At 36.6% G+C, this 14,350-nt stretch overlaps 1 protein-coding gene across 1 annotated transcript in view; it reads right to left on the bottom strand.

The window, feature by feature from the left end:
* UGGT2 (UDP-glucose glycoprotein glucosyltransferase 2) overlaps positions 1–14,350 on the bottom strand; it is an 86,110-nt gene that overhangs the window by 30,980 nt on the left and 40,780 nt on the right. The window contains exons 14-22 of the mRNA XM_057401146.1: positions 12,691–12,776; positions 10,026–10,161; positions 7,744–7,875; positions 6,577–6,741; positions 6,024–6,147; positions 5,846–5,944; positions 4,306–4,400; positions 1,612–1,818; positions 206–337 (exon numbers count right to left, since the gene is read on the bottom strand). Of these exons, the coding sequence (XP_057257129.1) occupies positions 206–337; positions 1,612–1,818; positions 4,306–4,400; positions 5,846–5,944; positions 6,024–6,147; positions 6,577–6,741; positions 7,744–7,875; positions 10,026–10,161; positions 12,691–12,776 (1,176 nt within the window). The remainder of the gene's footprint in view (positions 1–205; positions 338–1,611; positions 1,819–4,305; positions 4,401–5,845; positions 5,945–6,023; positions 6,148–6,576; positions 6,742–7,743; positions 7,876–10,025; positions 10,162–12,690; positions 12,777–14,350) is intronic.

The following is a 14,350-nucleotide window of genomic DNA, read 5'->3' as shown; positions in this document are numbered from 1 at the left end:
GCCTAATAGCTTCAATGGAACAGAGATAATATACAAATTAGGAGTAAAACAAAATAAAAACCAAGGCAAACATTCATACCATTCTCTAACAACACACTGAATAAGTGTGAAATCAATATAATGCATTTTCTTTACCTTGAACCTGAAGTTCCAGGAAGTAAGTTATCTACAGAGAGACTGAGAGATGACTTAATTTCTTTCTTACCCTGCCATTGCTTATAACAGCCATTTGCCCAGGAAGCAGCTTAAGAACCTCCTGGCAGAACATCTGGTGGGTTTTAATTATATCCAGTCCTAAAGTGTTGTACTTCTTCTCAAAAGTATTGACATCCATTCCCTAAAGCAAAGGTAAAGCATGAGATAATTATTGCAGCAAAAAATAGATTTTGTAATAGCTGAGGTAACCAAAATTTTCTTCAAGTTATGTAGTAACATAAGAACCACCTCAGCCATAGTGTAAGAACATGACTGATGGTGTGGTCATGGTCTCCCAACTAGATAGCATACAGTTTTTACCTTTGGGAAACTGTGAATAACCATCAGAGGAAAGCTGAGCCTGAGTTTAAACACTTTCTCTATGATCCAGAACATAGCTGCATGAAAAAGAGCTTTTAGGAAAAAGGCATAAAAAAATGTGCATAATACTCTAAAAACCTAACAGTCATTTTATGTGACCATTGGATACAGCTTTAAACATGTTTTGGGATAGCAAATATCATCCAGTTAGACACGTAACAGATCGACATTCAAAGTGGGAAAAAAAATGCTGGAACTTTACCATGCTTACAGTAGCACTGTGCCTCACCTGTCATAATTACCTTGCTGTATTAAATGCTACCAATAGGTATTTCTTCATTAGAAACACACAGACCAAGCAGATAAGACTAATTCAGATAATACACTGCTTAATTAGCTGCCTTTATGTCATTCAAAATTTATCAGACAATGAAATAAGAGCACGACGCAATTAGTTTTCCAATATGGTGCCAGCAAGTTCTCTTAGTCTTCCAAATTTTCCTATTTAAAAACACTAAAATTTATAGCTCTATCTGAAACAGAAACTGTAGTTTGCAGCTGTTACTTGACAACTCAGCTCTACTTTACATGTGAACTTTGAAACCAATAATGTTTACATTTTAAACCAATGAATTTTCATAGACACACACGATAAAGTATTAGCCAGAAGTATACAATGCTCATTAACCTTAACCTCTTCAGTCTGTGCCTATTACTGCTTGCAACCACAACAGCAAGGTAAACACAGTTACTTCTGAAGTCTTAATTCATGGTAAACATTATACTGTAATTTTTAGTAAGCGAGAGCTTTAAAAAAAATAAAATCAACAATTAAAAATTCAACTATTTGTCTCAATATTCCAGTATCTGTACTCTGTATTCTTCAATACTCTCATATTTTCTTCCTTTACTTTCAAGAAATTCTCTATTCTTCCATCACATAAAAGTTGTCAAAGACGCAAATCTGCTAGAGCAGAAACTGTAAAAGTGTTACAAACTTCATGGCATTTGGCCAAACACTATTATTCTCAACGTCTCCTTACAATAAAATATATCAAGTGAAAAAGAAAACAGTCTAATTAATTTTGCACTCACTGGGACAAGGAATTTAGTAATTTTAGTTCCAGCAGCAAGGGATTTTGCTGTCTCTTCCCTACTGAGTTTACTTATGAAACTTTTTAAGTTGCTGTTGTTCTGGGTTAGAAAAGCTGTCAAAATTCCTCTTGCAATGGCTGTGTTATCTTCCCTTATTTTTGACAAAGGGTTGTTCAAAATCCCGACTCGTGTATGACTGCTTGTTTTCTGTGAAGAAAAACACAGAATAATACACAATTTTAAAGTTCCATCTGCTGTTACCTGATGTATTCATATCTATTATAGTTTTGTGAAATGCCCTTAAGTATTTAAATTGTTGCAGCTCTTTGTCTTTAGAAAACAGACATCAATGCCTAATTCAAAACTTTAACTAAGAGTAAAAATGTTATTAGTAAGGATTTACCTGTTCCATAATATGTATTTTAAATGGAAGATACTTTTTAAAAATAGAATAGTCTGCATTTTTAACATTTTAACATTTTAAAGACATACACAAGTGTTCATTTACAAACTTCAGAAATGGCTTTGTAGATGTTTATCAAATAAAGCATAAAATAAATACAAGAAAACTTATCCACTCATCACTTTAATCTTAATAGCAGGCAAATCTAATGATGCCACTTAAATTTTACTAGAGTAATGATTCTGAGGTATGATCAAATAGCATCAGCAGCTGAAGAAAAGGTAAACGGACACTACTGCAGTAAAGAATACACAAATAAGGAATGTTATCATTGGTATGCAACATATTTAAGCGACAAACTCTAAATTGCAGCTCTTTGAAAATGTGTAGTTTAAACTGCTCCTGAGAAGTGTGTTATTGCTGGAAAGAAAACAGGCAGTGCACTAGGCTACATTACAAGACATACAGGAAACCAATCAAGCGAAGTTCTTATGCTCCTCTACTCAGTACTTGTGAGGCTGCACTTGGACTGCTGCTCCTGGTTTTGGTCCTGCCACTGCAGTAAGGACATTTTGATTCTGGAGAAGCTTCAGAAAGGTCTACACCAGACAGCAGTAATAAGCCCTAAGGGTCTGCGAGGAGATACTGAAAGAAGTCTGGCAAAGAGAAGGCTATGGAGAATGCCAACAATTACTTAATGGTGAGAGAAAAACATGAGAGGGCTGAACTCTTTGCACTAGTGGCAAAGAGTATAACAAGGGTCATAAATTTTGGCTTGGCAGGAAAAACTACACTAGGAAGGCACTGCAACACCAGAGCAAATTGTCAAGTGAGGCAATGGAGTTGCCACCATGGAGATTTTCAGGACTTCTTCAGACAAACCTACAGCTGACCTGATCTGACGTTGGCAATAATCCCAGTTGGAGTGGGAGGCCGAACCAGATGCCTCCAGAGGTCTCTTCCAGCTAAGACATCTCCAGTTTTTACAAATAAAGTAAAAATACATTAGTAGTTTTTGAAATATTATGTATTACCTGGAATAGTTAAAAGTCAGTTCCTTTCAGCGACTTCCCCTCCCAGATTCTTTCATCTTTTTCTTCAAATGCCAATGGCAGTCATGTGCAAGATGTGTCAGTGACAGTTCTGTACCTACCAGAAATTCTACTAGACCCTGATCTGACAAACTAGAGGGCCTGGAAAGGAGCAGAGAACCTCCATGCAAAGCAATGAATTTCAAAAAAAACCTGTGTTTTTTTTGTCTTTCTGTCATGAAACTTGGTAATCACTAGACCAAGTAGTTTACATGAGGTTAATCTAAATCAAATTTATCAATGAGAATTAAGATAACCAATTAAACTGCCATTTCATAGAAGATTCAACAAGCCTTGTTTTTTTCTAATGTTTTTCCTAGATTCTCCTTACTAACATGTGGGAGCTTGCCCAGACAGCTCTCACTTCCTAGTTGGGACCTACGGCATATTTTCCCTGCTGAAGGGGTGAAAAAATTAAACTAGAGAGGGAATACAACTGTCAAGCTCAGGTCACAGCAATCAGATAAATGAAATGCTTTTCAGTAACAAGGACTTGTACTGCATATTCCTCTTTGCAGTTTTTTAAGCTTATTTTTAAAGACATATTTGGTATCGCTCCCTCCCAGTAGCATACCCATTTTATAATTCCCTTAGGGTGGTTCCTGTTTCGTTCCTGATTAGTTAAATCTAGATGTTTTCCCAGTTTTAGTCTAATCACTCTTAACTTCCCCAGAACTGAGATTATTCTTTTGTCATTTATATTTACATGACATTTACTTGTATACTCTAAGTCCTATTATTAACACTGAGGAACCTAATCAAACTCTTAAATGTGGATAACCCTCCTAGCACATAAAAATACAAATTAAAAAAATTAATCTGTCTCAGAAGCATACGAACAGGATGTGAAAAAGAAGTTACTTCACAGCCACAGCTATGACATGCAATACAGAAGAACACTGCATAATGGTTCATATTATCCTAACTTCCCTGGCCCAGGTAACACACTAGGTTACCTCATGGGAGAAAGTCTGTAATTGGGAAGAAATGAGAATCCATAAACTAAATAATCATTTACAGGCCTGTAAGATGCCAGTGTTGCAGGAGAGTAGAGCAAAATGAAAGCACAGTCCTGTAAGTCTGCATCTGACCCACAAAAATAAGTCTTATTACACTTTTGTTTAAGAGTATAATTTTTGAATGTCCACAGTGCTGTTAAGAACATATTTGTAATAATTATCTTTACTGCTAGAAACTCACCAGGCTTTTCAAGGCATTAGAAAGCAGTTGTCTCCCAGCTGGCTTATCAAAATCAGCAGCAATCCAGATAGTAACAGCATATAATGCATCTTCATCTGAAAATTAAAGATAATCGTGCTTTACATTCTGGAGAATCTTCTCATGAATAACAAATTAGTTTTCTTTGAGATTTTGAAGTTCATGTGTACATTTTCTGACTTCAACTGTAAGACCAATCTTTGTCGCATTAGAATCTTTTACCCTCTGAACTGAAATAAAATCCTTAGGAGGTAATTTATCATGCTAGTATCAGAGAGTCACTAAAATAGTCAATCTGTTGTTGTAACACTGAAACAAGATGGCCCCAAATTGTAAACTAGCTCCAATTAACAAGACCTGCTTTATCCCAGGCTTCTTTTGAAGATTTGCTGGAGGCTGGTCATATAGCCAGAAATGAAAATAATTAAAATGAGTTAAGGCCATTCACTTTCCCCATCAGCAAAGGGAGAGTCCTTTAACCAAAGGCAGGACAAAATTTACAATTTCTGGACACGAACAGGAATATACTAAACACAGTCAAAAAAGTAAACTATTGTATAGATTTCTATGCAGAAAATCCCCCTTTTTTCTCGGTCTATAGCATCTTGATCTTTATTCATCATAGAAGGGCAATGGTACATGAAAGGTTCTGCAAAATTATCTGTAGAATATCAGTCTATTCAGGTCTATGATATATCCCCTAAAAGGTAATATGTATCAACAGGAATTTTGGAGTGTTCTGCTGAGATTCTAGGAAGAGATTATTATTGAGTGTTGCTGTGGTAGAGAAAAACACTGAAGACAGAGATTTGAAATGGAGATTCCATCTTAAAAGTTAGGGGTTTTACACAAGAGATTCAAATCTTAGAAATGAACCTACAGATTGAAAGCCAGTTATCATATGACAACTAGCTGGGATGTCCTTGTGGTTATAGACAGAGAATCAAATAGAGTCAAGTAATTTTATCCTTAAGAAAAATAAGTGAACAGCATTTCTTTCTGATAATGGAGTAAGTAAAGATTATTAATACTGCATAAATAAATACTTCAAGTAAGGCATGAAATCAACTATCCCTTAAATTGTAGAAATGCCCATTTTTGATACAGATATTATAAAGACTATACATTCATCACTTGATAATGCTGCGACCAAGAGTCACTTAAAAACTGAATGTATTCTCTTAACATCCTCAAGTAAAACCATGTAAGTATGAAAATTGCAAAGTCGTACAAAGCTTTTTAACTTAAAATCTGTAAAACAAAAAACAACTAGCCACATCATCCATCCCATTTTGAAACCACAAAATCTAGAATAACTACCCTGTTAATTACAATTTATGTTAATAATATTAGGATATGATCTGGTTCTTGAAAGAAAATACTGGGATATCAGGAAATTTATTTATTTACATGTGATCCTTGGGGTACTTACTTACTTGGGATATTTTGCTGGCAAATTACAATGATTTGTAATGCCCACATATATGTATAAATATAACACCCATATAGAAAATTAATATACCAGTTTTTGTTAAATACTTCATGCTGTCTGAAATCACAGCACTTTTATCTTGTGAGTCCAAAAAGGAGAAAGTAGAGAAGTCATCCACATCAAACGGAACTGAAAAATGTAAAATACAATATGTTAGACTTAGAAAAAGGAAAACCATAACAATGGCTAATCAGAGAAAAGTAGTTACCAGATGTGGATCTGAAATGTATGTATCTTTTCTCTGCTCCAAGAACACTGGGGTTTATACGGGAAACTACATTGTGCTGATCCATAAGAAAATCCATTGCATTCATATGATCATTTAACAAACCCTGTCATAAGAGAGAAAAATTAAATCTTTTAGTTTCAAGACAAAAAAGACCAAGTATGTGTACAATCTTTCAACTGAGATTAAAGCTTCTACATGCACCAAGTTACGGAAAAGTCAAAAATATATACATATCATACATATAATATTTCAAAATAGCAGATAGATATTTTTCAGTGAACAACTTCAATACATAGTCAGGCTCTGGTTGAAAAAATTCTATATGATTACTACATGCTTAGTTGATCCTTCATTCTTGTATAATCTAAATACACTCATTCAAAACCATGACTAAAAATTAATGTAACAATGTAATTTCATTTGTGATATTAATTTCAAGCCATCTCATTGTAAAAAGCTAATATATAAATATGGCTCAAGTGACTTACTATCAAATATTTCATCTTGCATTATTCAGAAATGTTAAACATACCATGGACACTGCCCTCTGAAAGATTCCGGTGGCATCAATAATCCTTTGGAGAATAACGGTCTCTAACTCTGCAGCACCCATCTCTTCTCTGTTAAAGGGCACACCATTAAACAGAGCTTGAGGCAATGGACCCAGGCCACTCTTTTTATAAAAAGTTGCTCCTGCCTGATCAGATCAGAAATATCACAGGATTAAATAAGACCGTGGCTGACTTAAGGCTATTTTCATTTTTTTGCTAAAGAGATCATGAACTCTAATCTCCAAGCGCTATTCACTGTCACAACTTCTCATAAGTAGCAGGGACAAAACAGGAAATGTTTGGAAACCAAACAGGGACTTATTTCTCAAATAGAATGGCAAAAGAAAGTATAGATCGATATATGATGTTTTGAAACTTTGGTTTTATCTTCTTGGTGAGAATCTTATTTTGATTAATATTCTTAGCAAAAACTGTTAACTAAATAACATTGGAGAAAGACCTTAAGAAAGTCAGTTTCAGATGAATAAACCAAGACCTTTTCCCCGAAGAAAGCGCGCCCCCCGCCCCCCCCAACTTAAAAGGCTTTTATGTTCAGAAGCAAAGCCTTATTTGATAAGAAAACATAACAAGCCGATTTTTCCTCACAGAAAATTCAGTTAGACAAACAAATACAAATATATTGTAAGTAATTCCCACTTCCTATTCCTTCATCCTTCATGGTATTTTTAGGTATGTATTTCAGCAGAAAATTGCCCACATAATCAATTATAGATAAAAATGTCTTCTCTACAGCCTTTAAATGAAAATCCATAGCTGTTTTTCCCAAGAGAAATTATAACCAGAAAGTGTAATTAAAGGAAACAATTATTTGCCTAGAAGACCAGGCTTCAGCTCCTTGTCCAGAAGACACAAGTAAAACTTCTGAAGCCCAGGACAGGCCCCTTGACATGCTTATTAGAAAAAGCCTTATGGTCCTGAATGCAGCAGGCAGAGTAGTAATGCAGAAACCTTTTCAACAGTTCCACTAATCACCGAATGAAAATGGCTGATGAAAATTTTTGACTCAAAGATACTGTATATACTTGCTTTAATATTTAGCAATCTTTCAGCTTGACAAATACTCAAATACTTGATAACAAATACTTGATTGTGTACTGCAGGATTTCTTACCACCCCTCCCAACATACCTTTCTCCCTTCATCATATTCAGAATGAATATTTAGGATGCTCTGAACATCAGCATGTGGGTATTCTCTCCTAAGAACATCTTTCACGTGATTTACTGTTAGAACATTTCCACCTTGCACTTCATGGTACATCTGTAAGAATTGTAACAGAAATAATGTAAAAAATTGTCAATCATAATATAACTAAATTAATAAAAATAAAAAACCATCTTCTTATAGTGCTCTAGTAAATTTTATATCAGTATACTTTTATATTGGTTTTATTGCTATATTGCATTTTTTTATACTGCTTTAGTAATTATCACCATCACACATATGCACAATTTTCCATCAGAGCACTATTCTGATTAATCTATTATTATACTTTTAGTCTAAATCTGAAGTGGCAAAGGAAATACATTTATGTGAGCTGAACGCAAAAGGTTATTTCTTCTCCACTGATTAGAGAAGGAATCTAAATTCCTACTATAAACTACCTAACCGTGAGTAGTTACCTGAAACTATATGGGATGAATCCAAGCCTGAATTAGTGAGTAATACTTTTTCCCTATGGTGACAATTTTTCCTTACCATTCCTATTTTATTCCATAGCATAAAATTTTATTACTTTCATCAAACTTACAAAAGAAATCTGAAGTGAAAATTTTTCAATGTATTTCTTTTCAAATGAGGAATAATACATTTCTCTCTACAGCTCTGAACATCTCAACCCTGTATTTTATTGATTCCATTTTTGCTAACTTAAAATTATATTTATCATTCCCTCCTCTTTATGTTATGAAGCAAAGTAAACACAAGAACACAACATTTAAAAAAGCATTCTGTAAATTGATGTTTTGTCATCTGGTCATGGATAATAGTCACACATGTGTATCAGCTCCCTAACACTTGTGGATTTCTATTTCTCTTCCAAGGCACTCCTAGTTATCTCAATTACTTTCATCTTAAGCTCTCTGCATTTGTCCATGACATTAGTTTCCAGGCATTCTGAACAGAAATGATAGAAAAAAAAGAAAAAAAAAATCATGTATTAATACAATATTCTCTGACACAATTTTGCCTGTAGAGTTTTCAATTAGACTGCTCACTTGATTTCCCTGCATTCATCTCCCACCTCTGAAATACCTGTCTTTACACAAACCTGCATCTTCTCACACACAAAACCAGTCTCAATTATTAAGCTGCAAGTCTGGAATATTTCTATGTTTTCTACACCCATGAAAAGCTCAAACATGACCAAGAAAGAACTTATCTTGTTCTGTTCACTTTCTAAACTACAAAACAACCAAGTGTTTTTCAAAGCTTATAGGATTGCCAAAGAGATATTAAAATCCCTGTACTACAAGAGATACAGAAGACCAAGACAACCACATCATGTTAACACAAATAATACAGAACAATTTTTCACAAGAAAATACTGAAAGGTGTAAGGCATGCATCTGCTTTTCTAGATTCTTGAAAAAAGCCTGTAGACAGGTAAAATGACAAGAGCAAGTCATCCTGGATCCTGGAAGAGGAAAGAATTTCTGCAATTCCTTCTACAGCCTATCAATGCTATACATGTTTTTAATATTTTACTTCCATGTACAGTAAATGCAAACTTATCAAGTTGTGATAAGGTAACAAAATCCTAACTATATAGAAAGGTGTCCTGGGTTCAGCAGTAGCAGTCATGTTTCTCCTTCTTGGTAGCTGGTGCAGGGCTGTGTTTTGACTTCCAGCCTGGGAACAGTTCTGGTGATACCGATGTTTTTGGCTGTTGCTAAGTGATGTTTACCCTGACCAAGGACTTTGTGAGCCTCATGCTCTGCCAGGGAGGAGGGGAAGCTGTGAGGAAGCAGAGAGAGGGCGCCTGACCCAGGCTAGCCAAAGAGGTATTCCATAGCACAGCACGTCATGCCCAGGGTGGGGGGTAACTGGGAGTTACCCGGAAGGACACGGGCTTCCGGGTGGGACTCGTTTTCTTGGCCAGTGGTATCGTATTCTCTTCCCTTGTTATTTTCTCTTATCATTGTTGTAGTTGGTAGTAGCGGTGGTGATTTGTGTTGTACATTGGTTGCTGGACTGTTCTTGTCTCAACCTGTGGGAGTTGCACTCTTTTGATCCTCCTCCCCATTCCTCTGGGAGAGGGGAAGGGGAGACCCCGGGGGGGGGGCTCAACAGCTCTCAGCCCGGCACCACTCACTGGGAGTGAGTGAACAAGCTGTCTGGTTAGGGTTAAAACCACAACAAAAGGAAATAAAAGTAACGAGTAAAAGGTGGTTTCTTGTGAAAGTACTCACGCTAAATATCGAGGTAAAGGCTTGAGAGGTGTCAGATTCCTCCATAATGTAATTAAAAGTTCTCCAAAGAGCTATTCCAGCATCTTCATTTCCATCAATTTCTTCTTTTGTATTTAAAATGAAAACAAATCCAATTCTATTAAAAAAAAAAAAAGTTCACACATTTTAAAACAATATCAGTTTCTGTCGTAGGTTCAGCAGTAGCAGTCATTTTTCCCCTTCTTGGTAGCTGGTGCAGTGCAGTGTTTTGACTTTCGGCCTGGGAACAGAGCTGATAGCGATGTTTTGGTTTGGACAAAGACTTTGTGAGCCTCATGCTCTGTCAGGGAGGAGGGGAAGCCGGGAGGAAGCAGAGACAGGACACCTGACCCAAACTGACCAAAGAGGTATTCCATACCACAGCACGTCATGCCCAGGATGTAACTGGGAGTTAGCCGGAAGGGCTGGGAAACTGCAGGGTTGGAGGAGGTGTGGGTTGGTGCTTGGTCAGGCTGGGGGGGTGAGTTATCAGTTGGCTGGTGCTGAGGTGTTGTATTCTCTTCCCTTGTTATTTCCTTTATCATTGTTATTATTGGTGGTAGCAGTAGTGATTTGTGTTATACCTTAGTTACTAAACTGTTCTTATCTCTCAACCCTGGGAGTTGCATTCTTTTTGATTCTCCTCTCCGTCCCTCTGGGAGTAGGGGGAGGGAAAGAAGGGGGGGAGTGAGTGAACGAGTTACCTGACTGCGTTTAAACCACAACAGTTTCACACACATTCTAATACCGACAATAGAAGAATAAGACATTTGCTGACAAGTAATCTGTCCAGTATGTAGGGATGAAGAAAACACCTGTACTTAGATGGTGGTGCCGTGACTGTCTGCAGTGACACTGATGATACCAGCTATGCAGTCTTCATCAGGTCTCCCAGATTATGCTTAGGTTATCAACTATGTACTGATTTTGGATGTCTTTTCTCTCATTTAAAGCTGACCATAATTAAGATTTCTGTAAATCACTAGGATTTACTCACAGCCCTTTCTTTCCTTACCTGTCTGAAGGTTATGACATTCTTTACATTCCTGCCATCATCTCTTGCACGCTTAAGTCTTTGTTTTAGTCTGGCCACTGTCTGTCTTTTATTTTTCCTGAAATGAGTGTCCTGAGTAGCTACATGTAGACATGCAGGGGTCTTGATCTCCTGCCATCAATACATGCCATTTTTACTAGCCCTTCTTTTGCCTTTTCTACCCTCTGGGTTTTCCCCTACGCTCAAACTGCCATTAATTTCCCATTCACACCGATTTTAATACATCTACTGCAGTGTTCAATGCCAGATTCAAGGCCAACCCCAAGAATGGGGCTTTGAGCAATCTGGTCTAGTGGAAGGTGTCACTACCCATGGCAGGAGAGCTGGAACTAGATGATCTTTAAGGTCCCTTCCAACCCAAACCATTCTATGATTCTATGACATAATCAGTTGTGCATCAGATCAAAGGAGAGAGGGAAGTAAGAAATACAGCAAGTTTTCTAAAAAGATATAAGTAATAACGAATGCGTAAAGAAGTTCTACAATTAATTGCTTCTCCCATTTTTTACATCTATTATTATTGCAAATTACTTGTCCTGAAGTTGTGTGTCATCTGCATGCCGTAGGAATAGTCAGCAAAGCAAAATATTACACGAAACTATAGACTCCATGGCTTGTCCACATCTTGAATACTGTGTACATTGTGGTTGCTCTAATTTCGGAGAAGTCAGACCTTTAGTCTGATCCAGTTTGGCTTATCTTATGCTGTCATTTATTAGAAAAGGCAAATTAGGTTCTAAGCTATATTCTCCTCAAGGACTGAAGTAGTATTGTCTCACAGGTATTAACAACAGTGATAAAATGCACAGATTAATATCTGTCCTTCACTACTTTTTTGTCATTAAAAAATATAACATGAAGAAAAAATAAATGATGATAGGAACTAGCATAGTTTTAAAGGAAATTAAAACCCTGCAACTTACTGAGGAAATAAAAAGCTGTTTCACAGGAAGATTTTAAATATTTAACATGGAATTAATCTTGCTGAACCTTAGATCTACTTTTGATGCCCTTCTCTTCTTTCATTAGCTGTGTAAATAAAGAGGCACTTCCAAGAGAAGTTCATTTTTCTTAAAGTACGCATCTCAGATCAACCATGTTCTTCCTCGTAAGTCTTTCTCTCTCTCAAATGATGACCAGTTCAGCCTCAGGCAACTGATTTTCAGAAATTCAAAACTTGCTTTGTTTTTTTAAGTATTTATATAAAACAAAACCAGGTAAAACAACCTCAGTTGAAAGAGCTAAATTCAAAATGCCCTTGAATCATGTTTTACTTACAGAACACTTTGCTTAAAATTCATTTTCACATGGGCTTCCAGTGGGAGTATTCGACAAGGTAACTTTTTACCAGACTGCTGCAGCTCATTTTCCACACACTCAGGTATGCTATCCCTTGCAACCTATTTTCTTAAGAATACTTAATACCCAGGTAAGCGTAATACAAGTGGGTAACCAGCGTGTCTGACTAGAATGCTGTTGCATTGGCCTTCATTTGAATTCATACCTTTGCCGAGCAGAACACAAGATGAAGAAGAAAAAAAGGAAATCAAACATCTTTTAAGACTTCTCTTCAAGCTTTTCAGTCTTCCTTACCTAAGTGGCACATTATGATGAAAGAATAATTCTGCCAGTTTCATATAATCCCCTGTATCTTCTTGGACAGGATCAATAAAAAGTACCTAATAAGAGAAAACATAATACACAGACAATACTTGTTCTTGATGTCGGGTTTGGGTTTTTTTTTCAGACATAAAATCTGAGATTTCCAAACCAGAAATTTCCAGAGAAGCTTTGTGCCTCAACTATTTTCAGTTTCCTAGGGCATTCCTTGTAAGAAAACATTAAGAGTATAATGAAAATAACTTCAGAATTAATGAATCTGGACCAAATACTGAAAACAGGCTTTAACCATTTATTGACCTTCAAACCAAGTGATATCACTACTCTTTTTTAAAAGACTCCATGCCAATACTTTGCTTTTATTAAGGGACTTGATATTTAATTAAAAAGGATCCAATGTTGGTTTTCGCATTACTTCTTTCAACTAACTCTTACACAGTGAAAACCAGACTAAAATAAACAGAATATATTGACTTAAAACTTTCTAATTAAGAAGTGGAGCATTGGGAAAGAATTTCCCCCCCCTGTCTCACATAATTGGGATCTGTCTGCATAGGTAGATTATCCTTATGCAGATTTAATTATGACAACAATACCTTATTTGTTCAGCTTTGTGCTGCAACTCCCCTCAGAATTGATAATTTTGCTAAAGTAGCTGAAATGCAGCAGAATAATTTTAAAAAGTTTGAACACTCCCTCCCCCCCCCAATTATAATTAAATGATACATTGTAGATTTCTATACTCTAGCTGTTATATTCAACAATATTTAACTTTGAATGCAACCTACTTCATATTAGACGTACACTTCACTATAAACATGCATTTCTTTATTACATATTGCTTGTACTATGGTTGTCTTTTTATATACTGAGCTTCATGTCACTTGGCATGACTACATCAATGGCCAAGGGAAAAACTATGGATGTTATCTCTCTGGACTTCTGCAGGGCCTTTGACACAGTCCCCCACAACATCCTTCTCTCTTAAGTTGCTGAGAGATGGATTTGATGGATGGACTATTTGATGGGTAAGGAATTGGCTGTATGGTCGCATCCAGAGAGGAGTGGTTAACAGGTTGATGTCTGAATGAAGATCAGTGGTGTCGTGTCCTTCAGGGGTCCATGCTGGGAAAAGGATTGCTTAACATATTCATCAATGACACAGACAGTGGGATCAAGTGTACCCTCAGCAAGTGTATGGATGACACCAAGGTGAGTGATGTAGTTGATATGCCTCAGGGATGTGTTGCCATTCAGAGAGACCTGGACAAGCCTGAGAAGTGGGCCCATGTGAACCTCATGGGGTTCAACTAGGTCAAGTGCAAGGTCCTGCACCTGGGTCTGGGCAACCCTTGGTATGAATACAGGCTGGGGAATGAAGAGACTGAGAGCAGCCTTGAGGAGAAGGACTTAAGGGTGCTGGTGGATGAAAAGCTGGATAAAAAGCTGGACAAAAAGCTGGACGTGAACTGGCAGTGTGTGCTCGCAGCCCAGAAAACCAACTGTACCAACCAACTGACTCACCAAAAGAAACAGGGGGGTTGGAACTAGATGATCTTTAAGGTCCCTTCCAACCCAAGCCATTCTATGATTCCGACAATTATCTTTTGTTATTTAAATTCCAATTTAAATC

Source organism: Pezoporus wallicus, unplaced genomic scaffold, assembly GCF_028554395.1.
Source record: "Pezoporus wallicus isolate ANWC-B61680 ecotype Strahan unplaced genomic scaffold, APGP_CSIRO_Pwel_v1 contig_6944, whole genome shotgun sequence".
NCBI classification, from domain to species: domain Eukaryota; kingdom Metazoa; phylum Chordata; class Aves; order Psittaciformes; family Psittacidae; genus Pezoporus; species Pezoporus wallicus.
Note: the sequence above shows the minus strand (reverse complement) of the source record. Positions and strands in the feature narration are given on the sequence as shown.